The sequence below is a fragment of the Aythya fuligula genome, chromosome 1, assembly GCF_009819795.1.
Source record: "Aythya fuligula isolate bAytFul2 chromosome 1, bAytFul2.pri, whole genome shotgun sequence".
NCBI classification, from domain to species: Eukaryota; Metazoa; Chordata; class Aves; order Anseriformes; family Anatidae; genus Aythya; species Aythya fuligula.
Window position 1 is genome coordinate 127,366,909 of NC_045559.1, and position 26,021 is coordinate 127,392,929.

The 26,021-nt window shown below is 37.7% G+C and overlaps 1 protein-coding gene across 3 annotated transcripts in view; it reads left to right on the top strand.

The window, feature by feature from the left end:
• The window catches only part of CTPS2 (CTP synthase 2), a 68,716-nt gene that overhangs the window by 36,300 nt on the left and 6,395 nt on the right, over positions 1-26,021 (top strand). For all 3 annotated transcript variants that reach the window (XM_032206571.1, XM_032206587.1, XM_032206578.1), the window contains exons 14-17: positions 15,419-15,515; positions 16,478-16,533; positions 18,249-18,345; positions 22,295-22,439. In XM_032206571.1, the coding sequence (XP_032062462.1) occupies positions 15,419-15,515; positions 16,478-16,533; positions 18,249-18,345; positions 22,295-22,439 (395 nt within the window). The remainder of the gene's footprint in view (positions 1-15,418; positions 15,516-16,477; positions 16,534-18,248; positions 18,346-22,294; positions 22,440-26,021) is intronic.

Consider the following 26,021-nt stretch of genomic DNA (forward strand, 5'->3'; position numbering starts at 1 on the left):
TGCCATTGCTCTAAGGTATGACACTGTTATATGCAAGTTGAAGATGAATTATAAAATCCTTTATGTGTCACAAGTGATGCATTCCTTATGTTAACATTTCTATTGTTGTCAGGCTTTAAGTGGTGATGTGTAAAAGGGCTGTCTCATCTCACAAATGAAACTTGAACTATATGGGTTATCCTTGTTATACTGTAACTATACCTCATAAGATGTTGAAGGTGTCTCCCTAAACAGGACTGGGTGGGGCTGCTACAGGGATGAATAATTTAATATGATGCATTGTTTGTAGTCAGCTTTAAATTGGTGGTGTTATTCATTGTAGCTATATGTGTCAGCTTATGTTGTCATATGGACACATCTGGCAGACAAATAATGGTATCGCAGAAGCTCTCTGTGATACAGATATTCCATGCTACATGAGACAGTTTTGAGGGAGAATGTGTTTCAGGAAGAGGTTTTGGAAGGGGTTTTATCCTTCCACTTTCTGAGCCTTGGCTCATGTAGCAGTGCAATAAGGCTGCTGTTTATATATACGCTGCAGCTGAAATTTACAGTTAGTGTAATTGGTAAATATATATATTTATTTGTTCCTTCCTAAACAATTTTTTTTTTTGAATTTGAGGGTGCTCAAAAATGCATAAATGTGCATTTCAGCAAGGCACATGTGGGTTTACCAAGGAGTAACATTTTGTTGAGTTTCTCATAGGGCAAAATTAGGTAAGTATAAGTAAGCAAATGCAGTAAAAGTGGCATTAGAAAGTTCTTTATTTTCCTGGTGAGATTGTCTGCTCTCAGCTGTTGTCTGGCCTTGCAGGTTCCTGAGCTCTCTAGATGTTTCAGTTTTATCTCAGAACCCTGCCTCAGCATGAACGTGAAGCTGATGAGTAGGATCAGGTTCGGTATTTTTTTCAAAGTGTTACTGCTCTCATTAGTGCAAAACCTGAAGGACGAACAGTTCAAAAGAGGCCTAGAGATGCACTTTAATAAACAACATGGTCATGTAATGTTGGAATCACTTGGAATTGAGATGTCTAAATCCCAAAGCATGAAAGATGCTAGTAAGTAACTCCTTTGTCCAGCTTAATTTTATCTAGAGATACCTGCGTTCTGCTTTCATGCAAGTTCAGGACTGCTGTCAGTGAACAAAATAAACCAGCACAATCCCAATAGTGAGTCAGAAACGGTGTCTGATTGTCTCGATCCTGGAAGGGCCTTATCCAATATGTATTCTTGCATCTTATCTGATATGCTTTGAAAAGGGGCCTGATATGAGTTAATGATGCTTGTTTACAAAACAAGCCAACAGCTCAAGGTGGCATTTTGTATATTAATGTGGTAGGTTACTCTTGATTTTGTTTGTGTGCATGTGTTGAGGATGGGGAATCCTGGGTTCTGGCTTCTCTTTCTAAAACTATTTTGCCTTTTATAATAAAGATCAGGAGCTGGGATAGTGAGAACTCTGAAGTTTTGACCACATGTGGCAGTGTGTGCTGTTGAACAGGATGCCTGGATGTCCTTTTACACTGAGCAGGGACAATGGGCCCTCAGCACAGTTAAAATGTTCAAGGCCCTGGAAGTAAAACTCTGAAGTCTTTTTAACACAATTTTGCTACAAGGAGCCTTTGGGGCACTGTGACCCTGTTGCAGCTATTTTGGCATTTCTGCTGAAGTAGAAGGGAATTTCTGAGACATTACCATGGTGCTTCAGTAAAGGTGCTTGCCCTAGGAAACAAGCACTTTCCTGCAGGATTGAGTGCATTTGGGGAAAACGTCAGCAACTGTGTGAGGTGCTCTTAAGGGAGACAGAAATGAAGGTAATTCTGTAATTCTCTGGTAGCCACCTCTAAATCTATGTTCAGTTCCTGTGCCTTCAGCACCCTTGTTAGAACAACCAGGTCAGCCTCGCTGTCCTAGCCACTCAGCAGCACAAAATGCAGAGGCAAAGAAATAAATAGCATAGGTGACTAGGCAGTGGTAAGAACCGTAGACTCTCCCTTTGATTCAGAGAAAGGGGTGCTTATGTGCTCTGTCTGAGCTCCAGTAGTTGCTAATTCTCAGAATTCTGCAAGTGTGAAATGCCTAGCATTAGTAAGATTATTGGTTGTATTCTGGGATATGTTTGATATTTTTATTACCAGTGTGAACCATAATAAAAATGATATTATAAAGTAATGGCTTTACCTTTGGCATACAAATCTCTCATTTCTTAGCACTACAGTGTAGTGATTTGTAGATATAATAGATATTCACTGATTTCTTTCCAAGGGAAGGTTGTCAAAAAGCTCTCTAAATAAATTGCCACGAATAACTCTGCTTGTCATCTCTGTTAGGAGAATTTGGGACAATGGAAGCAAAAGATGCTTCTTTTTTTTTTCTTTTTATTTTTTCAATTTTTTTTCCCCTCTCCAATTTGACCAAGTCAAGTGTTACCCTAGGACATGAGGAAAACCAAAGCTTAAATCATAAACCCAGGATTATGGTAAGAGTAGCTATTGTCTAAGAATACCAAGCAGGTGTCTTTGTGATTATGGCCTATTGACAGACATATATCTGTACAAAAGCTATAGTCAAGAATGGATAATGCTTGTGCATCTGGCTTAATTTTAGTTTTTCTAATTTAAAATAATTATTCAATCATAACTTCAGTAACAGCAGTAGTAGTTTGGAAGTTCTCAGTTTACGCAAATGCATCAAATGAGCAGTTTTTATAAATTATAAAACAGAATTTCAAAGAAGTAGATTTGCATTTTACTATAAACTGAATTTAACAAGTTATTCATGTCAGTCATAACTCATTTGTAAGTCGTGCCAGTGAAGAACCTGCCTATCAATTAAGTCGAATTTAAGATTCAACATCACAGCCAATTTCATTTATTTTTGGTTGGTGACTAGCCTTGCCTTCAACACAGAAAGGATTTTCCTTCTCACCAATAATATGAGGAATTTCACAGCTTTTGTGTAACAAAGTATAGCTTTAAACATTTTCTTAGCTTCTTGAACTTAATTTTCTTAACTTCTTAAAGGTAACTCTTTGGATTTGGAACCAAGAATGGAGACAATTCTATAAGAAAGTTTTAAGTGCCTTTAGCTTAAAAGGATGCTCACCAAGTGTAAAGTGGAGCTAGGCCTTAAGGTTAGGATCAATTTGGAACAGACCTATGTAAACCAAAGATACCTGTGCATGCTGTGTATTTCAGAACTGGCATAGCATCGACAAAAAGGAGACACATTGGTTTTCCTCTGAGACATTACTAAAGATGATTTTTTCCCCCCATCTCTGCACATTTGTCTTCTCTTGTCCATTGCATCCTACAATTAAAAAGCCCCAAAATCTAGCCGTGAAGAACGGGGAATTATACATTTGAAAATAATGAAGATTTATGTATAAAAACACTTGGTGATTATTTGTTGTGGCTAAAATATAATATAAATTTAATTAGCTGTGGCTTCTATTGGGATTATCATTTGGCCTGGCTAATTACAGACAGCCGGCGTAGGGATTGGAGATTAACTTGCCATGAAACTGTTAGCATTGGTCTTCACTGATGAAAAGGAAGCCCAACAGTTGCCCAAGAGCCTGGCAAAAATACAAAAACCTCAGTATTGCTCAATCTGTAAACTGAAAAATAAGTTTTGACAAATCACAGCAGACATGCTGTGTCTGCAAATAGCAGATCAGCAACCATTGCTTTCTTGCACAGCTTGACTCTGTGCAAAACTTCTTTTTTTTTTTTTTTTTCCCTTGTGGCAAAGAAGTATCCTAAACTTTCTCAGTATAATCCATTTTAAATAGAGATAATTAGATAAACCTTCTTGCAAAGCTTGTGTTCTTTTACTGTAAGTGATAGTAACAAAACCAGTATGAATTCTGCAAGATGAAGTAAATTACTGTTTTTGAAATTTATGATCTTTAGCCCCATTATGTGTTGGATATATTTATATTAACACCTCCTCAGCTAACTTACCTGCTTTTTCCCTTTGTTGTCTCAGCTGGAACTTAAGTGACAGGACAAATTTAATCATCCGTCTTTTGGGGGTGTTAGAAAACCAGTACTTAAGCAAGCAGCTGAAATAGATTCTAAAAGTTTTTTTCATTAGGGACTTGATTGTATTTCTTTTTCATTCCACCATGTCCTTGTAAACTAAGCAAATCCTGAAGTTTGAGTGGCAAGTGACACTGAGAAGACACTTATTTGAGAATAAAAAAATAATAATAAAAGGGAAGCACCTTGCTTTCTTTTTAGAGCCATGATAGAACTGATGAAATGTATTTGTGAACTGTTAGAGGCTTGCCTGGGAATCGATTGGATTTTACAGTACGGAGATATCATTAGCTGCCTTGTTTCTAAAATGTAGGAGTAAGATTAGGTATCTCAGAAGTGCTCATTTCTTCTTCTACTAGGTTAAATAAGTCACTTAATCTATATTAATTTTCTCATTCACCAAAAAGAGATAATGAAACATCCTTGTCTTTGTGAAGTGCCTTGATGCCTACAAAGGAGATGTTTTATGCAGCAGCTGAGAACTTCCATCATTTTTGTAACAGCTTTGCAGACATCTGGAAGTGAGAACTGGAATTGAACATATGCCTAAGGGTGCAAGGGGAAGAAAAAAATTGAGGAATTCAAATCAGTTGCATAGTTTTATTGGATTTAATGAGACGTGAGTGGTCTATTCATTATGTTTGTAACTATATAATTTTAATAACAACAACAACAGAAAACTATTAGCCAAGGTTTTCCTTTTAATAAATATCTACCCTTTTTTCCTCCCCAATAAATTTATCTGCTGAAAGTGAGGTAGAAGGAGACGAAAAGGTTACCCAGAAGGGAAAATTCTGTAATTAATTCTGTATATATTTGCCTGTCATCCTTGACTTGTATGTGGTAATAAGATAGCGTGCAGTAAGGTAGTGGACAACAGAACTCCATTTGCAGTGGTTTCCATAGAGGTTAATTGTAGACCTATGCTTTGTAACTTAACATTTTTTCATGTGCTCTCTGACTTCTCATTCTGCTGTCATAGATACAAGCTGTTAGAGGTGCAGGTGAAGGATAAAAATGATTTTCATAGGGGCACCATTAAATGGAGGATTGCTTTGGCGTGAGAGGTTGTAGCAGCTCCGTGTTCCTTTGTTACCTGCTGTGCTGGCTGCACCTTGTGTCCCGTCCTGTGCCAGCTGGTGACACAGCCTACAGCTTCTGCTGTGTGGCAATACAGGCGTTCTTTTGCTGGTTGCTTCGTAAACATTTTGAGCGTAGCTTTTGAGGGGACTGTTGCATTATCTGCTGCAGTGATCTGTAGCCTGCCACCCACACTTTTCACAGAGGGTGTCTGAATTATTTTGGGTGTGTTCACCTGATGTCATGCTAATTAAATACCTGCTTGATTTGTGGCAGCGTAAAGGTGATATTACTCTAGATGTTACTTTCTTTGAAACAATATAGGTACAATGCTTCCGGTAGGCTTTCACCATATGGTTGCTAAACGAGAAGTGATCTAAAGATCCATTTCTCCTCTCTGGCCTTTTTGCTAAGAGTTCTCCACATGTGTGCATACATCTTCTTTGCTCCTTTCTTCCTTTTTGTTCTTGTCTTATATTCTCATGCTTTTCTTATCTGAGATGGATTTTATTTTTTTGTAGCGTGTTCTATGTTCATCTCTACAAATCTACATATTAATTTTTAATTCTTTTGGTTATGTGGTCTGTTAGCAAACCAGAAGTGCAGAGGTATGTCTGTACTTTCATGTTAACTCCAGGCTGGAGCCCACAGTCTAATCCAGGCATTACAGTGGTCCTCACAGGCTCTTTGTGGTGGGAGAAAGTGATGGACATGCAGAACTTGACCCCAGATACCTGTGTAGATGCAACTAAAGAAAGCATATTCCAAGGAATTTTTGTTATTTGATGTTGAGGGCAAGAGAGTTAATGTAATAAGGGAAGGCTGACAAGGAGTGCAGAACTACGTGAAGATCTGGACAATGATGTTTATCAGATTTCTGGGGGAGGCAGAAGACCCAAGGCAAGACAGGAAGGATCCTGCTTAGAAGGAAGACATCATGGCTTCAGCTTGAAGTAAAAGGGATTTGGATTGTAGGTCATAAATCATCTTCCAGAGTTAAGATTCTTCAAGGCAAGATGATCTTTAGACAGATGAAACTTCTCTGAGTGGAAACAGGAAATAATTAAATGTAATATAGAGCGTGTGACTTGAAGCATCCCTGAAGTGGCTGGCAGGTGTAATTAAGGTAATTTATCTTTGCTATGAGGTTAATATATATATCATTCCTTTTTCTGAAAGGTTTTCTGAAACTGATGAGATGTGTACAGTTGTTGTATACACAGTAATGAAAATGCCAAGGTACTTTTTTTCTTTTCCTAGGTAATCTAACTCACAAAGTTGTATCTTTGAAACAATCTCCTTATGCTATCTTCTTTTGGTTCTAATATAGTTCACAATATTCTTAGAAAATCCTAGAATTTGAAGTCAGTGCCTTGATTACCTTTCTACGAGATGCAGCAGTTGCTTTAGTTCTTCCAGTTCTCCAGCTGATATGAGAAAGGTTACGGTGTATTTGTGGCAAGGAGGATAACAACTCCTGGAGGTAATCTGCACTGCTGCTCTTCACTTCATGGGGGGTGGGAAAGAAAATCACATTACTCATTGCCGGAGAGCTTTCCAGGGGACTAGATGTCTGTTCTGTATGACTAATGATATATCCAGCATGCAGATTGTTCTCTGTAACTTTGGGAAAGTTACAGACATCGGAGACTAGATAGGCCAAGGTACGTGTATTGTCTCAGGCATCCCATGGAAGGCAGGAATAGGAGTAGATAAAATTACAGTGATTGTGCCAGAGGCTTTCTGCCAAAAAATTCCCTGTTATAGTATGTCTATTCTGCTATTAGTCCATAAGATTATCGCTGTTAGAATCTCTCAAATTGGTAAATCAAGTAAATGGGAGGACCACTAGGTAACAGGGCAGCCAACTTCAGTTCCATAAGCTCTTTCATTTTGTGTGGTTTTATTATGAGTAACAGAATGTTACTGGGTGGAGGCATGACTTTTAAATGACGACTTTCAATTTATTTTAAAAATAAACTAAAATAGAAGCTTTCAAAGAAGAATGTAAAATATTCCAATGTCTGCATAGTAGATATGAATTGCTGTTCAAACAGAAAAGTGATCCTGCTTGCCTTCTGAAAAAAGTTGCTATAGCTTGCATAGTGTTGTTTCTGGTTATGATACTTTGTCAGGTGCTATTTCAAAGTTTAAAAAGAGAAACCAAAGAAAAGGAGATGGAAGATAAATGCGACATTGCTGTAAATGAGTTTGAGACTTACTCTAGCCTTCATTATCTTCTCTAGAAAGTTATAGCTTAAGAATAAAAGAAGAGTTGAGAAGAAAACAGGCTTGCTCATCAGAACAAATTGCTTCAATTAAAGTTACAGTGGTTGGCCTGAATTGTTTCTTTGTGTGGTTTTGCAGAGTGGACTCAGCTGAGTGCTTGTTAAGCTAATTAGATTTGTCACAGGATTTTGGCACTAGGACTAGAGTAACATTTACTTTCACAACTGTCTGCAGTAGTTCTATATCACTTCAGTGGTGTGCTTGTTTTTTTATTTTTTTTGGCAACAATATGCAACCTACAAAATACTTTATAGAAGAAGTTTGATGTGTTCACTCAGAAGTGTCTTTAAGTCTTTAAAGCATTTCAAGATATTTTCTCACTGCTTTGCTTTTTATTGACATCTTGGATTGTGTTTTTTTTTATTTTTTATTTTTTTTATTTAATGGTTTTGTTCTTAGAAATTGCAAATTAAAAGATTAGGAATGTTTTTCTGAGTGAACATATTTTTTCATTCTATTCAGCTTATTTTCATAAAACGCTCACCTACCGGAGACACTAATATAATTCAGCTAATAGAGAATTCTCTTCTTGATGTAGAAATGTCACATTTTAAATTCTGGTATCTATTCAAAAAGTGTCTGTTTCAAGAGGTGATCAATCAATAAAGCTCATGGTCTGCCTCTGATATTTGGGCATGGTATGAAGCCTAATAACTTCATTGGAAGGAATGACACTGGACTGTTTCTTATATATCTGTGGCACAGAAATCTTTATGGACTTAGAATCCTTTTATTTTTCTCTTTCATTCATTTACTCCAAATTTTTAAATGAGGCATTTCTTAAGGCAGTGTTAAGCAATGTGATAGTATGCGCTTTTTTCCTCTTCAGTTTAAAGCCTCAGTTTAATGATATCTTAACCAAAGGTACAGTAACTAAAGCTAATTGGTGAATTCATCTTAAACTTCGTGAAGTTTAACTTGGGCAAGCATATTTTGTTAAAGAAAAATGATTTATCAGACCAAACCACGGATGGGATGAAGCTATATCTTTGAAAACAGAAGCTAAACCACAAAAAATACAGATACGTTTACGTTTGTATTCTTATAACTGATATGGATTTCATCCTCTGGATGGTGTTTGCCCTTTTACTTTCATCTGGGAGTAGAGCTCTCGCATGAAAACTTTCAGTCTTTTTCAGTATTGAAGAACTATTAGCTTTTTTTGTTTGTTTGTTTGTTTCATCTAAATAGCTATCCTTTCAGTAGGATGTTTTTACATCACCAATAAATGAAATAAATAATCTACAGATGTATTTATTTTCTATTGCAATAACTGTTTTATTTTAGCATGTGCACTTAATTTCAGCACATCTGTGGCAAATGTTCCTCCATGACTGTTTTGGCAGGCCTGGAAAAGGAAACAAATGGCTGTGGTGAGATTACTCAAATGAAACTTTTGAACTGATTCAGGACTTTTCTAGGGATTTGTTCTCCCCTGAAAAATGTTAGCAGGGAAGTTTTATACAATGGCAAAAGTACTTTCCAAGCACAATGAAAACAAAACTAGGGCAATCTACAAATTTCTGCTTGCTGAACACTCTTTTTCTAAAAGAAATGGCTTTGCTCCTGGATCAGGAGCATTTCGGATCCTGGATCATCAATTACAAAATTAACCACTTGGCAGGTCTGGAACATAGACAGGATATTGGGGTGATCTGTGACACCATTCTGCGGTAAGGATTAGAGGTTGGAATCCGGGCAGTCTTGCTTGCAAGTCTGGAAGTGTTCGGATTATGCTGGTGAAATGGGATGGAAACCAGTTGCTAGTTCTCCTTGTGTTACCTAAGGACATATTCTTTTTTTTTTTTTTTTTGTTTTGTTTTTGTTTTTGTTTTTAATGGTAGATAAGTAGAATTTGTTCAAGAAATGCTAGGAGAGTGTAGGTCATGCTATTGAGTATGGTCTGGAAGTTGATACTACAAATTCATCTCGCTGAAGGTCTGGAAGAGCAAACACCTGAAGTAATCCATTTTTCCTGTGGCTTAGTGCTTGCTGATAATGAAGTGATTCTGACTAACACTACCTTGTTAACAAATGAGAAGTAAGTAGAATGGATGCTTGCTTGTGCAAGATAACTCAGGGAGGGTAGAGAAAGTACAGAACATAGTGGATCATACGTTGTGCTTTGTCTCTGCTAAGGACAATCTCACCTCTCTTTGACTACTTTGCATGGCTTAGGCAGTGGACTGGTCTGTGCTGAGTCTTCTGTGGCAGTTGCTGGTAAGACAGAAGCAGTCTCTTGGTCAGGGACCATAAAGTATACTGCTGTTTAACCAGCCTCAGGCTGTGTGTGATTATCCCCATGTCAGCTTCGTGCCTGGGGTGTTTGATGAAGAGAACACAAGACTGTCTCCCTCTCTAGGGTCCTTCTCCTGCTTCAGAATGCCCTGAGAGAGATTTGCTTATTGACTTCTTTTTTTCTGACATATTTCATGTAGATTGAAGTGACTTTGGTAAAGGTAAAATTTAATCTAGTGACTTCAGCTGAAGGTCCCCCTCAAATGCAGTGACAGTTTTGATTGTTGAATAGTTGTATGTGGTAGGGAGGGAAGACTTTCTCCTAGCTGCAGGTATCCTCCCGATCATACTGAAATTACATCAGTGAGCATTTGGTCATTAATTGCCATGTGAACTGAACCAGTCCAAAGTCTGAGAACACTCGTCCATTTACAGTAACTCAAGTCTGTAGCAAATCCTGCACTTCCTGGCATGGCACGACTGGCACCCTGGTATCTTTCTGTAGCCAGCACTGTCTAATCTTGTTTATTTCATTAACGTTAACAATCTGAAAGCTTGCATTGGTTAAGTATTTAAGCTCTGGGATGTGTGGTTGGCAAAATTAGAGTGAGTTCTGAAATGCCGTTAGGCAATATCTGTATTGCTCTGCATATCAGCATCTCCATTAGCTTTCTTAGTTCACTGCATTACAGTAATGAATGAGTGAGTGAGCAATGTTTGAAAAAGCAGTACACCTTTTGTGACATTTTTCCTGAAGAAAATACTACAAAACATTCTGTACCAGAATTTCTGCTTATTCATGCAGAATCCTTCTTAGAGAATTTTTTTCGGATCTAATTAAATAAATACCTTAGGACAACTATTTAATCCTAAAATGGGAAACAACAAATTTCTGGAAAAGAGGATTGTCCAAACTGGAAAATGGTTGGCAATAACATGCTGCAGGATGGTCACAGATATTCAGGATAAAAGGAAACCTTGCAAGCAGAACAATAACTTGGGTAAAGAAGCCATGTAAATTAGTTTCCAAAATTTAAGAAATTTAAGCTGATATTTGTTGGGATGTTTGGATACTGTGCTGTGGTTCTGTGAAGAGGCAGAGGACAGGATTTTTCAAGCTGGTTACTCAGATCTCTGTAGCTGCATGAATCAGCTATTGATGGTTTCTGCTTTGATCTCATACATGATGGTTGTCATTTTTTTGGAAAACAAACATTACTTCAAAAGTAAACCAGAGTAACAGAGCACTGAGTATTCTGAAAACTTCAAGTACCTTTATGGCAATTAATTGTATCCTAGAGGGCCAAATGCTTTGGATAGGTGGGCAGTGGTGGGGTTTGCTTGGAACTTGGAGAGCTTTAAGGGGCTAAAGGATTTGGGCAGGTGTGCTCACTTTGCACCTTCTTTTGATAATTGAAAATGTTAAATCCCTGGCTTTGTATGAATGAAGAGCAGCTTAACCTGACAAGTTGGAAGCTCTCAGCACCCCACTCAGCATTGCATCACTTTTTTTTTTTTTTTTTCTTAAAAATGTATATATATAATTTCTAAAATGCCACTGTAAGTGTTCCATTTTTAGCGATCAGACCTGCTTGCTGGTGAAGTTACTGTGACTGAAACAGATCAGACTGAATCTAGCAAGTGTTGCCTAATTCTGCAGAGAAACAATGCAAGAGTTGATAAATGAATGGGTCCTCTAGTTGACATTATATCTTTGGTTTTGTGTTGCTGTGCTTTTTTTTTTTTTTTTTTTCTTCAAATCCTTGCTCAGCAGGGACTCCTACACAAGAGTGCTTGCCTTTGTATTCCCCATTCCTGACACCTTTCCCTGTGCACATCTCTTAGGTGCTCATTCTTAGGGCCTCTTTTCAGTGTTCGGTTTATCTTTAGGATCAGGGCTTGTCCTGGTGCTTTGATCAGCACTTACATGAACAGTGATTTCTTTCAGCAATGGCATTTGGTTACCAGACAAGAACAGAGAAAAAAAAAAAAAAAAAGCAAAAACTCTAAAAACCCACTTCCAAAGATAACTTACCAAACAGTTGTTCAAATCAAACAATTCTTTCCCCTTCTTTCCACCCCCTAGCCCTCATGCTCCTCCCCCCCCCCCCCAGCGTAACCAAGGTAGACGTATTCTTCAAAATGGCATTGCTGGATGTGAAGCAAAACAAAGACAGAACTTAATGGTCCTGTGATGGTGCTGTGGCGATTAGTAAAGTGATACATGTTGGATTTTCAGAGCCTTGGTTGCTGTACGTTGAGTGTCTGAACTTTTCTCATTAGCTTTAATATGTTTTCTAATGACAATGAAACAATTCAAGCAGCAGATTTCTGAAGGAAAACTGTATTTCATGGGTAGTTAAAGTTGCTTTTCATCAGTACTGTGATTTAATATCCATCAGACTGTTTTATATCTCGAATGTGCTTTGTGGTATGTCAGTGATTTGTTACCTGTTTCATGTTGGCTGTCTGGTGTGTAATATGTGATCTCTGTAAAATCCCTGTAGTGTTAGCAGTTTTCAGAGATTTGAGTAAAAAAGGCCTAATTAATGCCTTATCTCTTCCTACACCCTCCTTACAGAAGCTTTTTTGTTGCTTGTGGTTCCTCTTGTTCTTTGCTGTTTTTGCTCTTCAAAGAACTAATGCACAGTGACAGCTGATGTATGCTGTGGAGGGAAGCATAAGCTCTTTGAAGAATCTATTCAGTTATTCAGAGTAACCACCACTTCAAGATTTGTCTTTTATCTGATCAAATGAATTCCATAAAATATGGCAAAGTTTTCCATAATGCGAGTTGATTTTCTGATGCTTATTACTATCCTTGGGCTGTAGGGCAGCAGTGTTGCTTCTTTGAAAGTTGCTTTCACAGACCTTGTTGCAAACTCACATAACATATAAACATTGAAGGTTGTGCTGTGATAGCTGCTGAAATCGAGCAGAACCACAGAACATACCAAAACGTAAGATCCAGAGTCAGAGTAGCCCTGCGTTACTAATTCAAAAGTAGCTTCTTTCCTCACCCGACTACAAAAACTAATATCAGAAGCCTTTTTTCTTACTATGATAAACCTAGAAATCTTGGAGAAGATTGAGAGCTGGTTTATAATGCAACATATCAGTAACAAAACATGAACACACGCAGTAAGTTGCTTGATGTTGAAACTCGATAGGGCTTTTACATTGGTACAAAATCTGCCACTGATAGAAACAAGATTGAACAGTTGTATAATGCAATATTTCTTAAAATACATCTCAGTTAAGACTTAGCAGACATTAATGCACATTTTAAGGTTGTATCCTCTTCTGATTATGTGACCCTGACCACAGATACATGAAGCATACATTTGACAACTGATGGTTTTGAGTCTTCCTGAAGAACACATTTAAACATAGTAAATCAGTGAAATTTTCTACGGCCTGCATAGGCAGGTCCACTTAATTTGGAACCAGTGTTTTAATTAAGCAGTTTGAGTTGAGCAATGTCTTTCAAGAAGTTACCATCTCCCATATCGTATCCCCATAGTTCTGTTCATGGTATTGTTCTCAGAATATTTTGATAGAAGATCTTAGTTCAGCAAATAATGAAAGGCAAGAAAACAGTGAAATATAAATTTCTCTGGGGGGCGTGGGATGACCTCAATATTACCATGATTCAGTTAACAAATTTAGATCAAGACATTCAGACTCAAATTTTTAGGATGAAGAATCTGAAGGTGAGGTTAGGGGGCAGTAGTTAGGTGCTTGATATATTTTTGAGAATGAAGGAATGTCAAGTCTTCACTTTAGCCTCCTTTTTTTTTTTTTTAAACCTTATCGTTTTTCTTGTCAACTGCAAATGCTCATGAAACAGCCACTGAAGTGGATTTTTCATGTTTTTGTGACTGGAAGAGAAGCATGTGATTGAAAATATTTGGTAGCTGCTTGGGACCATTTCATCTCCATTTGATGGGAATCAGGAGTACAACTTTAAAATTATCTGTAGTGTGGGTATAAGCAAGTAAATAAAATCTCCTGGAAAACTTGTGTGTGGTTTCAGAGGGCCAGAGTATTTGACATATATACACAGTTTATTGTAAGCACTCTAACTGCTTCTGTTGTCTTGTGCTGTGTGTTTATTTTATTTTATTTTATTTATTTTTTTTTATATCTACTATTACAGAAAAGAAGTGAAAGTAAATGGAAGGAAATAAGACAGTCTTGTCATTTTTAAAGTAGCATGGATTTAATGAATGATTTTATTTTGAGTATTTTTTGAGTTTATTCTTTGAGGTGTGGTTTTTTTTAAGCTGCACAGTCCACCTTTGGGTTTTTGGGAGGTAATTAGAGGATATGTAATACCCTACTGGTTTGATCACAACTTCTGCTCATGACATTTTATAATGAGTATATAGTTTATAAATAACATTTCGAAGGTATAAGGTTATACAGAGATAATTGCACAGCTGAAATGCATTGGCACAAGGCCAAAGGCTAAGCACTTTCCACCATCCCTTGTAAATTGAATAACTTCACTTTATGAAGTGTATCATCAGAAATTGTTTTCATTACTCCCAGAGGGCAAATTAAGGTTAATAAAAATCCACTTCCAGATTACCCAGATGTGTGAATCTTTGTATTTTTAGAACCTTTCCTTGTCAATCATATTTCTTACTGAGTATGTATATGCAAATACAGGCATGTAGGTCATAGTTTCAGCTCATTTCTACTATTCTGAATGGTTTTACCTCTGTGAGACAGACTTCCTGTAAACACAACTGTGAGACTCATCAGGATTATTCAGACTGAGTAAAATTAAACACCATCCTTCCCTTAAGCTGTCCTTCCTCACATCCACTGAATTCCATTGTTTTGGGATTTCGTTTAACCCATGAAGCAGCCATTTGACCCATCTGCTTCAGTCCACAAAACCACTGTATATCCTCTTTTTTAAATGTTAAGTAGCATGTTCTCCATGTGAGGCAACCCAGTATTCTGTGGATGCTTAGGCCATCTGAGAAACAGAATCACAGCATGGCTGAGGCTGTTGGGCCCCTCTGGGCTCACCTGCTCCAAGCCCTGCCCAAGCAGGGACACCCAGAGCAGGCTGCCCAGGCCCATCTCCAGGTGGCTTTTGGAGTTCCCCAAGGAGGAGACTCCACAGCCTCTCTGGGCAGCCTGTGCCAGGGCTCCTCACCCGCACAGCACAGAAGTGCTGCCTGGTGCTCAGAGGGAGCCTCCTGGGCTCCAGTTTGTGCCCAGTGCTCTTGTCCTGGCACCACTGAAAAAGTAACATTTTTGTAAAAGTGATTTAGGAGGGAAGTTTCATCAGTTTTCTCCCTGTCATAAATTAATTATGCATATAATCTGAAATAGCACACATGTAGAACTCATCTCTTTCAGTACCCTGCTTTAACAATGTTAAAGACTTGTTACAAGTTCTGTCTTCTGTTCATTCTGCTTCCCTGTGTCCTCCCCTTCTCAAAAAAAAAAAAAATGGAAAAAAAGAGAACTTCCACTGTCTTACCAAGACAGCTGTTTCTGTCTCTTAGTGTAAGAAAGAACATTGTATATAATTAACAGTATAAGGAAAAATATAAGAAAGGGCCTAGTGTACAGTAATACTGAGAATAAAGCATTAGGAAAACCAAAGAGAAATTCTAATTGGAAATTCTTGGAAGAAAACTCGATGATGTTACAATTTATAAATCTATGCAGTCTTTTATGTGATTGTTGCATTTTTTTTTTTTCTTTGTTGGACAAAACAATGTTTAAACCATTTTTCTCTAAAGGTCATTGACATGCCAGAACACAATCCTGGAGATATGGGTGGAACCATGAGACTGGGGAAGAGGAGGACTGTTTTCAAAACACAAAATTCTATTTTAAGTAAGTTATATTTTTGCTCTTATCACTTGCCTTTTGGATAGGAACTCTGTAACATGGCAAAGCAAGAATACCAAAGTACATTTTGTTAAAGGACTACAGCCTCAAGCAAGCAGTTGGGTGGCAGCTTCCTTGAGCTCATACACCTTGAGCTTTACACCTTGAGTGGCACTACTGTTTTTGAAAAAGTGTCTCCTTAGAATTAAGTCATATGCTGCTTTTTGCAAAATTCCAGTATTATTGCTCTACAAATTTTTGGAGATCTTTTTGACAGTCCAGTTCTTGTCCAAACCTCCTAAGTGAGACAGTATTCCAAATGATGCTAGAATAAATTAAAGTGGAGTTCAGGCCATGGCTGTGATAGAGATGATTAAATGCCAGTTTACTAAATATCTTAAACTTACTCCTTGTTGGTTTTCAATGTAGAGCATTCCAGATTAGGCTCAGAGGGCTGCGAGAATCATTTGGGTAAAGAGATCAGGAAAACAGAGAGAAAAACAACATTCAGTTTGTCACTGGAGGTATGGCAGCTGCCAGGCACAATCTATTAAAATGGAACAGATGTTAATAAAAGGCTGCAGAGCTTCCTTCACTGCATGCACATTTTGCATACAAGTGTTGTAAAACCTGCAGGGATTTTATGTTGCTTTTTCATTCTTTTTTTTTTTCTCTTCATTATTATTAATTTGTGTATTACAGTGTAAATTAGTTTACTCGTGGTGTTCACACTCTAAAGTCTAAGCTACTTGTGTTTGAGGAAAGTTGAGTATGAAACCTGAATAAACTCAGGTAACTGTAAATTCAAAGAAATTAGTCATCACTCAGAAAAACAGAAAGCTGGAATGAGACGAATAGTATTATGTGTTTTCCATGTGAAAAAAGTAAGGTTTAAATTACAAGCCATATTTGTAACAGCTATTAAAGTAACACATCAGTGTTAATTGCTTTTTTTTTTGTGTATTCAGGGAAACTTTACGGCGATGAAACGTTTGTAGAGGAGCGACACAGGCATCGATATGAGGTAAGCTCTGCTCATACATTTTGTGCTCAAAACTTAAATCTTAAGCAAATCATGTTTCTCTTTGTAGGCATGATTTGCTTTAAAGCCAATGAGAGATTTCTTAAGTAAACTTAAAACAAGGTTTACTAATGGTAAGGTAGAGACATTTAGGTTGGAAGGAACCTCTTTATTTTGTTCACATACATGCCTGGAGCTGAGTCAGCTTTAAAATTAGATCAGGATTCTCAAGGTTTTGTCCCATTTTCTCTTGAATTTCTCTGGAGAGGGATGTTCCACAATATCTTTGGACAATTTGTTCTAATGCTTAAACACTTAGTTTGAACCATTCTTCCAGTATGTCTAATAGGAGATTCCCTTGGGCACTTTGTCATCTATCTCTCACTCTTCTGCTGAGAACTTCTGAGCAGAGTGTCTCTCCATCTTCCTTATACTATCCCATTAGATAATTCAACAACCAGATCCATACTTCACCTTCACTTCTCCAGGCTGAACAAACCAAGCTCCTTCAGTCTCTTCTCCTGTGTTGTATGTGCTCCAGCCCTCTGACCATCCTGGTGGACCTCTTCTGGATTTGCAATATTTTGTCAATGGCTGTCTTGTACTGAGGGGCCTGAAACTGGACACAGTATTGTAGAGGTGTTCTTGCAAGCATTCAACAGAGGGGAGCAGAGCAGTCTACTGTCTTAGTAAAACTTTTTGAGAGTGATGTTAGCTACTGACTTGACTTCCTGTGAAGTATTTGAAAGGTACAGGTCTATAATCCTTAAGGAGATTGTTCTTGGTCTGCCTAGGCTTAGATTATGCTTAGGAAGTCCACATTCTTCCACGGTCTAAATGTAAGCAGACTTCAGGCATTCACAACTCGGAGGCTAATTCAGATCATTTGCTTCTTAGTAGTCATCCAGGGGAATGGTTGGGTTACATGATCCTGGAGGTCTTTTCCAACCTTAATGATTCTATGATTCTACAGGCCTTTGATATAGGTCCACACCTCTGCTATAGGAGCACACTTCTGTTTGAGAATATCTGAGCAAAGGTGTCTCTGTATGTTCAAAATTCTATCATGCAAGTAGACGGGCACTAGCTGGACACCATCTCTGGGATGGTTCAGAAGGCACCTGAATCCATAAGCATCTCTAGAGTAGCCTGAAGTATCAAATGTATGCATGTTACAAATTGATTGAGTCAGCGTTAAGTTTCCTTAAAAAGCTGGGAGGAGAATGTGATGGTAGTGCTCAAAGTCTGAATATTAATGGAGTGGTTAGATCATCAGCAAGGAAATGAAACAGCTTACTCCAGAGCTCCTGTTTGAGGGATTTTGAACCACAGCTCATGTCAGAGACTGCTGAATTGTGGTATGCAAAGAGGAAGTCAATCTTCCCCCCTGCTATGATGGACCATTTCAAAAATGAGGAATGCAAGCTCTTCATCAGGAGGACAGCAAGCAAGAGGGACCCTGGCTTTAATCTTCTGTATGTATTTATTGTTAAGGTTTTAAATTACTGATTCATCTAATATAAAATGAGCGTGCCCATTTCTGAATACTTCCACCAGAGAGTTGTCAAAACAAGAAAGCAAAAATCCCTAATTCTTTTCCCAATTATTTTCATTCCTTTATACATACTAAAAGCGCTACAATTAACTAGTACATATTGTTAAATAATAATAAAAAAAATAGAACCACAATTTTATTATTATAATTTTCAATATTTCAGGTGAACCCCGAACTGACTCACAGCTTTGAAGAGAAAGGTTTGAAATTTGTTGGCCATGATACAGAAGGGAACAGAATGGAAATTATTGAATTGGAGAGTAAGTGTCTCACTTGTCTGTAGTACTTTCTGCATCTATTCAAACTATGTAAACTATAGGTAGCTAAATGGCACGTAGACCAACACATAGCTGTCAAAACAGCCAGGATCATATTAGGGAGTACTGTTGACTCCACTTGTGTATTACAATAGGTGAAGATTCAGAGGATTTTATCAGCCAGTGTCTTATACTTCTCAAGGACTCTGCATGTATCAGATTATCAGGGAGACACTTACTCCTTTTCCAAAAGGTCATAGTTCTAGCTCAGTGGCTATGTGGAATTATAACATGATTTGGGAGTCTGTCTAGTTCAACCCTCTGTTCAATACAGGGCTACCCTCAAATACAGATCAGGTTTCCAAGAGCCATATCCAGTCAAGTTGTGACTGTCTCCAAGTTGGTTATTGGTTGGACTTCAAACCACTCACCACTATTCTTTGAACCCAGTCTAGACATTTTTAACGCATTTTGTAGTCTACCCATTCCATCCATAGCTCCCAACTTGGGTGCTAGGAAACTGTAAAAGCCTTGCTAAAGTCAGAATTAAGGAAAGCTACTGCTCTCCCCTGATCTGAAGACTGATTATTCATAGTTCCTTTACTGTCCTTTGTGGGTCTGAAAATGGCTTTATTTCGCATTCTTGCCATAAACCAAATTTAGGCTGACTGGCCTCTAGATCCCTAGATCCTTCTTGTCTTTGTTGAAGATGGGCATGGTGACTCTCTTTTTCTAGTCATCAGGTACTTCTCACGGTCACCTTGACCTTTTAAAGGTATAAGCCAGCTTTGCAATGATGTTGGCCCTAAGCACCTTTGGATCTTCTCAGTCAGGTTTCAATAACTCATATATACTGAGTTTGCTTGAGTTTATGAAATATGCATACATGCTATATAACCAAAGTATAAAACATCACTGTAAAACTGTGACATCTGCATCCTTGCAGATAGAGACCTTTAAAACTTGACTAGGCAAAGTTGTCAGCAACCTGATTTAATTCTGAAGTTGAACCTGCTTTGAGCAGGAGTCGGGACTAGAGACCTCCCAGGGTATCTTCCAAACTCAGTCAGTTTGTGTCCGATTACCCCTTGTTTATAATCATAGGGAAAAAAAAACACAAGTATGAATATCATATAGAAAGCAAATTCCTTTCTTTCACAGAAGCTACTCAGATAAATGAGAGTTTGATTCTGTAGAAATCTGGTAGCATTGGACTACTTTAGCAAGTAAAGCTTGATGTATTTTCTAAAGCATTCCAAGACAAAAAGGAGCTACAGTGCATGTTTTTATTGAAAATTTATACAGAGCAGCTGTTAGAAATAGTCGTTTTGGTTTTGCTTGAACCCTTGAGTAACTCCTTGCTTTTAAGTCACTGTTGGCAGGATGAGTACCAGGCACCTGAATATGTTGGCTACCTTACAAGATTTTTTTTTTCCTTTTCTTAAATGGCCAAAAATTACCATTGTGTCGTGGTTTAACCCGACCGGCAGCTAAACACCACGCAGCCGTTCGCTCACCCTCCCCCCTCCCTCTCTGGGACGGGGGAGAGAAATGGAAAGTGAAGCCCGTGAGTTGAGATAAAGACAGTTTAATAAGACAGGAAAAAAAAAAAAACAAAAATAATAATAACAATAATAATAATGATGATACAATGGTGATAATACGAAAGTAATAATAGTATGTACAAACAAGTGATGCACAATGCAATTGCTCACCACCCGCTGACCGATGCCCAGCCTAACCCCGAGCAGTCCGGCCCCCTCCCCCCGGCTAGCCACCCCTATATATTGTTTAGCATGACGTCAGATGGTATGGAATACCCCTTTGGCTAGTTTGGGTCACCTGTCCTGGGTCTGTCCCCTCCCAGCTCTTACTGCACCCCCCAGCCTGCCCGTTTGCAGGACAGAGCAAAGGCTGAGATGTCCTTGGCTTAGTATAAGCACTGCTCTGCAACAATTAAAGCATCGGGGTGTTATCAGCACTCTTCTCATTCTAAGCCAAAACACAGCATTCCACCAGCTACTAGGAAGAAAATTAATTCTGTGCTAACTGAAACCAGGACACATTGGTTTAGATAAACTCCATGCACAGAAACATATCATGAGAACACGTTATCATTCTATATAGAGTGCTATTTCTGACATGATGTGAGAATTCATTTCGTACTCCAAGGTATATTGAAGAACGGTCTTGTGATTTTGAATAAGGGTTTGAATGTAGACATCTCCTTATAGTTTCAAGCAGCTGCACCATAGAGAGTAAAATGAGAGCAAAAAATACATAAACTACTAATTGTCATGGTATTCTTTATTTAGTTTGTTCCTGGTAGATGCATGTTTGTTCCTGTTGTGCATGTTGGTGACTGGTTGGGAGGCTATTTTGTCTGTCCTGCATGAAACAACTTCTATAGAGAGCATCATGAAATAAATCAGGCAGGATTTTTAAATTGCATGTTACTGTGAAAAGAATAAAAGCAGCAGTATAACCTGGAATTATTTCACAATGGGCTGCTAGGAGACTCTGATTACTAAAGAAGAAAAACAATCATCATAGGGAGGAAGCACAGAAATAACGTTATACCAGATAGCTCAGGCAAAACTGTTAGCAAAATATCCCCACAGGAAATATACGATACTTTGTCATTGTCTTGTTTTACCGCTTTAAAGAACTAAATTGCATAGTAGAGAGAAAGAAGTTATGGGATAATTTTAGGATCCCAGGTTCTTTTTTAAGACATAGCAGCAGAGGGAAGAGCAGTATACTTGTTTATATTGTTTATCTTCAAAGAAGAAAACCCCTGCTTTCTTGTTATGCCTTATTCTGTACTGCAGAGAAATTCCTTGAATGTTTGGGATTGTTTTGGAAATTGTCAAACCAGAAGGGGTCTGTGGTTAATTTCATCCAGTGTTCTGATACAAGAATTGGTTAATGTTAGCTTCTTTCAACTCTTATTCAAAGAAGGAACAGGTGCACAGCATGGAAGAGCATGAAAATAATGTTCTATCCTTATTTTTCCAAAGAAGACAGGAGGGATACAGAAGCAGCTGTAACAAGGTGCTATGACTGGAGAAATAGAAAGATAAAGATTTAAGAGAAGACAAACCAGCACATCTTGATTAGTGCAATAAATGGTGTTGAATGATGTTACTGTCATCCTTCATCACCCAGGATAAACTGCAGGAAAGAAGGGTACCATAAGAAATGGACATAATTTGGCTGTAAAAAGCGTGGCCTGTTAATTAGGAAATATTTTCTAAGCAAAATGAGGGACTATCAGAAGAACTTTCCAGTGGGAGCAAAAAAATCCCAGTGGACGTTATGGGAGAGCTTTGACCATTTGTATGTGAGACTGTGATGTCACTGCATTCAATAACAGGAGACTAGACTTAACAGCCCAGCAGACCTCTTGCAGGCCCAGTTATCTGAAGCTTGTTTTTCCCTATTTTCTGTGTATATTGCTTTCATATTCATCTCAGTGTGTGTAAATAGTTGCTGTAAGGCAATGCCTCGTCTTTCAGGAAATTCTGTTTTCCCTTCAGGTATGTGTAAGTGCATGTTCTGAATATGTATGCGTGCTTAAATGTAAATAAATGTTGGATACCAAAACATTATGAAAAATAACATGAAATAGGTAAAATTAGGGTTGCCTATGCAGCGTTTTTCTCCTTACATGTCTGTACAGATTTATTATTCAGCTTTTAGTTACATCATTGTGCACAGTTAAGTTGAATCACAGGATGATTTTTCATTAATTTGCTTTATTAACCGTCTGCCACTGTTGTCAGTTGCTTTCCATGGAATAAAGTTGAGGTTACCACTGTCCCACCCTTAAATTCACACATGCTGATCTGGTTTCTAGACTGCTGTGTGAAATCTTGAATAAACTTTTGTTCTAACAATTCTATTATTCTCTTCCTACATCTTCTAATTTTCTTTGACATCTGTCTTGTAGACCACCCATATTTTGTGGGAGTTCAGTTCCACCCAGAGTTTTCCTCAAGACCTATGAAACCTTCACCTCCATACCTTGGACTGTTACTTGCAGCAACTGGAACACTCAATGCATACCTGCAACGTGGTTGTAAACTGTCTCCAAGGTAATCTTTCCTTCTTACCTGCTTGGAGTTTCACAGTCACTTTGTTGGAGGGATTATCCTGTCCAGCTTTTCAGAAGTCCAGAAAAGGAGTTCTTCATATATTAATATATTTGTTCTGTGCAAGCCTAGCATAAACCCTGGTATAAAAGTATCTATAAGCAGTGAGCATATTCTTTGATTTCCTCATTTTCAGAGACCATTAGAGCTACAGTCAAATTTGTACATTGTAATCAGAAGGAAGTAAAACAAACAAACAAAAACCATTAATAAACCTAAGTTTCTAGCCTACTGTGTTAACTTCTCTTTCCCTGTAAGACTATCATTCATAGATTTGCTAGAGGATCAAGCAATGAAGCATTCTTATCCAACAGTATTTTAATGGCCACAATAACAAAACTGAAAACCCTGGTTCTATTTTGCAGTAGCCGAATAATTAATACTGTCTAGTAGAAAGAGACCTGAAACAAAACAGCTTTAATATCTTTAAACTTATGGAAAAGTTTGGATCTAGATTAAAACTGTGGTTCAGCCATACTAGTTGTTTTATGTTTTCTTCAGGCATCTCAGTTGCCTTGGACATAGTTTTTAGTGTGTTTGTGGAGTGTAGCAATACTTTTCAATCAGTGTTAGCTCATTTTTGTTTATTTGAATTATATTAATAAAAGTTACAATTTTGTTAATAAATTTCATGTTAATAAAGGTGTCAGAGGAAATCCTAGGGTATAATAACAAAAAGGAATAAAAAACTTTTAGAATCATTAAACAGTAACACGGAACAGATCCAACCCTGGCTTGCTGGCTTTTCCTATAAACAAGGCATTGAACTTAGTAGTTTTGTTTTCCTTGAGCATTGCTTTTTATTCTTAAATAGAGCTCCTTTTCTTATGAGAAAAATAGAAATTTTAGAAATTTTACTGAGGTTTTAGTAGGAATGGAGCCAAGCCAGACCAGAACAATCCATTTTGTTACTTCTCTCCTTACGGATATCACCTGTCTTTCATAAATGCAGTTTGCCTTCGCTTATTCTGGCCATTCTGCAGTTGCATACATACAGAGATAATTTTTCTGATCTGCGAAGTACAGTGTGATCAAAGTATTCCTGTTACCTTAACCAAAAAATTCATGTTACCTTAACCTGTTACCTTTCCCTAAAGGGGAAATTGGTAATATGGTAGTTTTCAGCACAATGATCTTCAGGCGTTTCCTCTTGTGCTTTCTGCCTCACAGCTGGTTGTGTTTCCCTGCTCCTGATATCCTTCTCTTCCCACTTCCTCCCATGAATATACCTATTCATCTCTCTGAGAGAAAGAAGAACTTGCTTTGAATAAATAGTCTGCATGTGTCCTACTAATTTCGATTGAAATCCCTTGGCAATGTAGTGAATGTTTTCTAACCTTGCCCTGAGGTTGCAGCAATTACTGAATGTGCTGCACTTAACTTCTATTGAACATATATTAACTCAAGTAAGTTTATACACAACTTTTTCCTTCCTGTTCATACTAAAAACTCCAGCCAACGCTTTAATATTTAGCAAAGACAAGTTCAAACCCCAAAACTTTATATATAAAAGAAAATAAAACAATCAATCAAACATACAAGAAAATAGATCTTAGCATTTACTTTGTTACACAGGAAACAGGCCCCTCTGTCCCCACCTAGAGAGAAACAGCATAGGAAAAGCAAAAGATTCTGAGGCTAAAATAGGAGCATTTATATTACACCACAACCACTCATATTAACCTATCCACCTGCTGCGTGGAAAGGATTTCCAGTTTAAACCTTTAAACCCCAGAATGGTAATGATGTCATTGAACAATGAAGCTAAGACATGCAGTAACAAGACTGTTTGAAACAAATTTGAGAAGAGGATTTTCTGTACACCTCACCCTGTACTGCCTACGTGAGTTGTAGTCATGCTGTTGACTGCAGCAAAGATGTAACCTGAAAAAGAATTTGTGGAGGCCAGCAAGTTGAGAAAAATATTACCTAAACTATATTAAAAAGATCAACCAACCAACCAAAAAAATAAATAAAAGTAAAGTTAATGTTGCAGCCCTGAGACAAAGGGAAATGCATATTTCAGCATGAGATTCTTAACAGGAAATCATTACGTTAGAATGTTTAACAGCCCCATAATTAGGACACAATTTTAGAACATCTGACACATGGACAGAAGCCCTAGCTTCTAAGCTAAGCAAACAGTTGATTTAAAGATGCATCACACTTCTTAGGAGAGTGTCCTAAATAAATTAAAGCAAATAAAGCTTCACTTAGAGTTCTTTTTGTGAGGCTTGCTCTGGTAAATGCCCTGAAAATGCTTACACGCAGGTATAAGCCTACATATTTGAGAAAGGAATGCCTCGTCTGGGATAAATTTAGTTCCTAGGAACTTTGATGCTTGGAGGTAGTCAAGAACTGTGGATCAAAGTATCTCAGTGGTGAGATATTACTTAGTTACCCAAATTGGTAAAGTGGTACTTGAGCATCTAAGTTGCCTTTGTGACTTCCAGTGCTTAAAGATGTAAGTGCCTAATGATCATTCGCTTCAGTTCCTGGTGAATGTTTTTATATCATGATCTTTTCCAAATCTTTACATGGAAGTACTGAAGTCACCGTTTCACACAGAGCAAAGGTAGATGTATGGCTGTTTACGTGATTCATTTCAAAGGACAGAAAAGACCAGAACCACAAGGAACTCTCAAAAAGTATACAAATCCCTCAAATACAGAGCTCTTCTTTAAAATAAACCAAAATATTTTAATACAAAACTAATGGAGGAAGAGGGAAACTTCAGATGTAATGTTGTTTTTTGAAGAGTCTTACGGAATTTCACTTGGAAAAAGTAACGAGAGCTGTTTTATCTTTGGGCACTATCCTATGGAATGCAAAACCACTAATGGACAACAAAGCCATGCTGCAGTGGGCATTTTTTCTTCTTTCCCTGAAGCCAACATCTTTATTAATGGCCAGCAAAATTAGGCTATAGCACATTAATGATCATTGCAAATAGTTTCAAATAAGGGAGAGCTGAAAGCACTATTCCGAACAAAGAAATAGTATAAACAGATCCAGAGAATTTAGAAACTTAAGCTGTAAATAATTAAATGCTATGATTCTGTGAAGGAGGAGGGCAACTGGGTAAAGGTAAATAATTTAAACACAAATGTTTAGTAAAAGGGGAGGGTATGTAGTAAATGAGATGTTCCTAAGTGAGAAAGTATTGGCAAATAAGACTGTTGCCAACATAAATTTCTCCAAATCATTTGTGAACATGCTAAGGGAAGAAACCAATGCAGCACCATTTAGTAAGAGTAATCTGTTAAGTTCTGGGCAGGTTATTAATAAAAGGTGTCCCATAAGTCATATTCAGGGACAAAGACCAAAAGTGGTCAAAGGATAGAAAGTAATCCATAAAGAAAAAAAAAATCAAACACACCAAAAACCTTAGAAGATGGGTTTGTCCATGTGGTGCTCACTGCACTGACACTAGTTCTGTAGGGAGGTTTGGGCAAGCACATGTAAACAGAACAGGAAAAAGCCTGTGTGACTTTTTCTGGTGTGTGAGTGACAACGAAGATATTG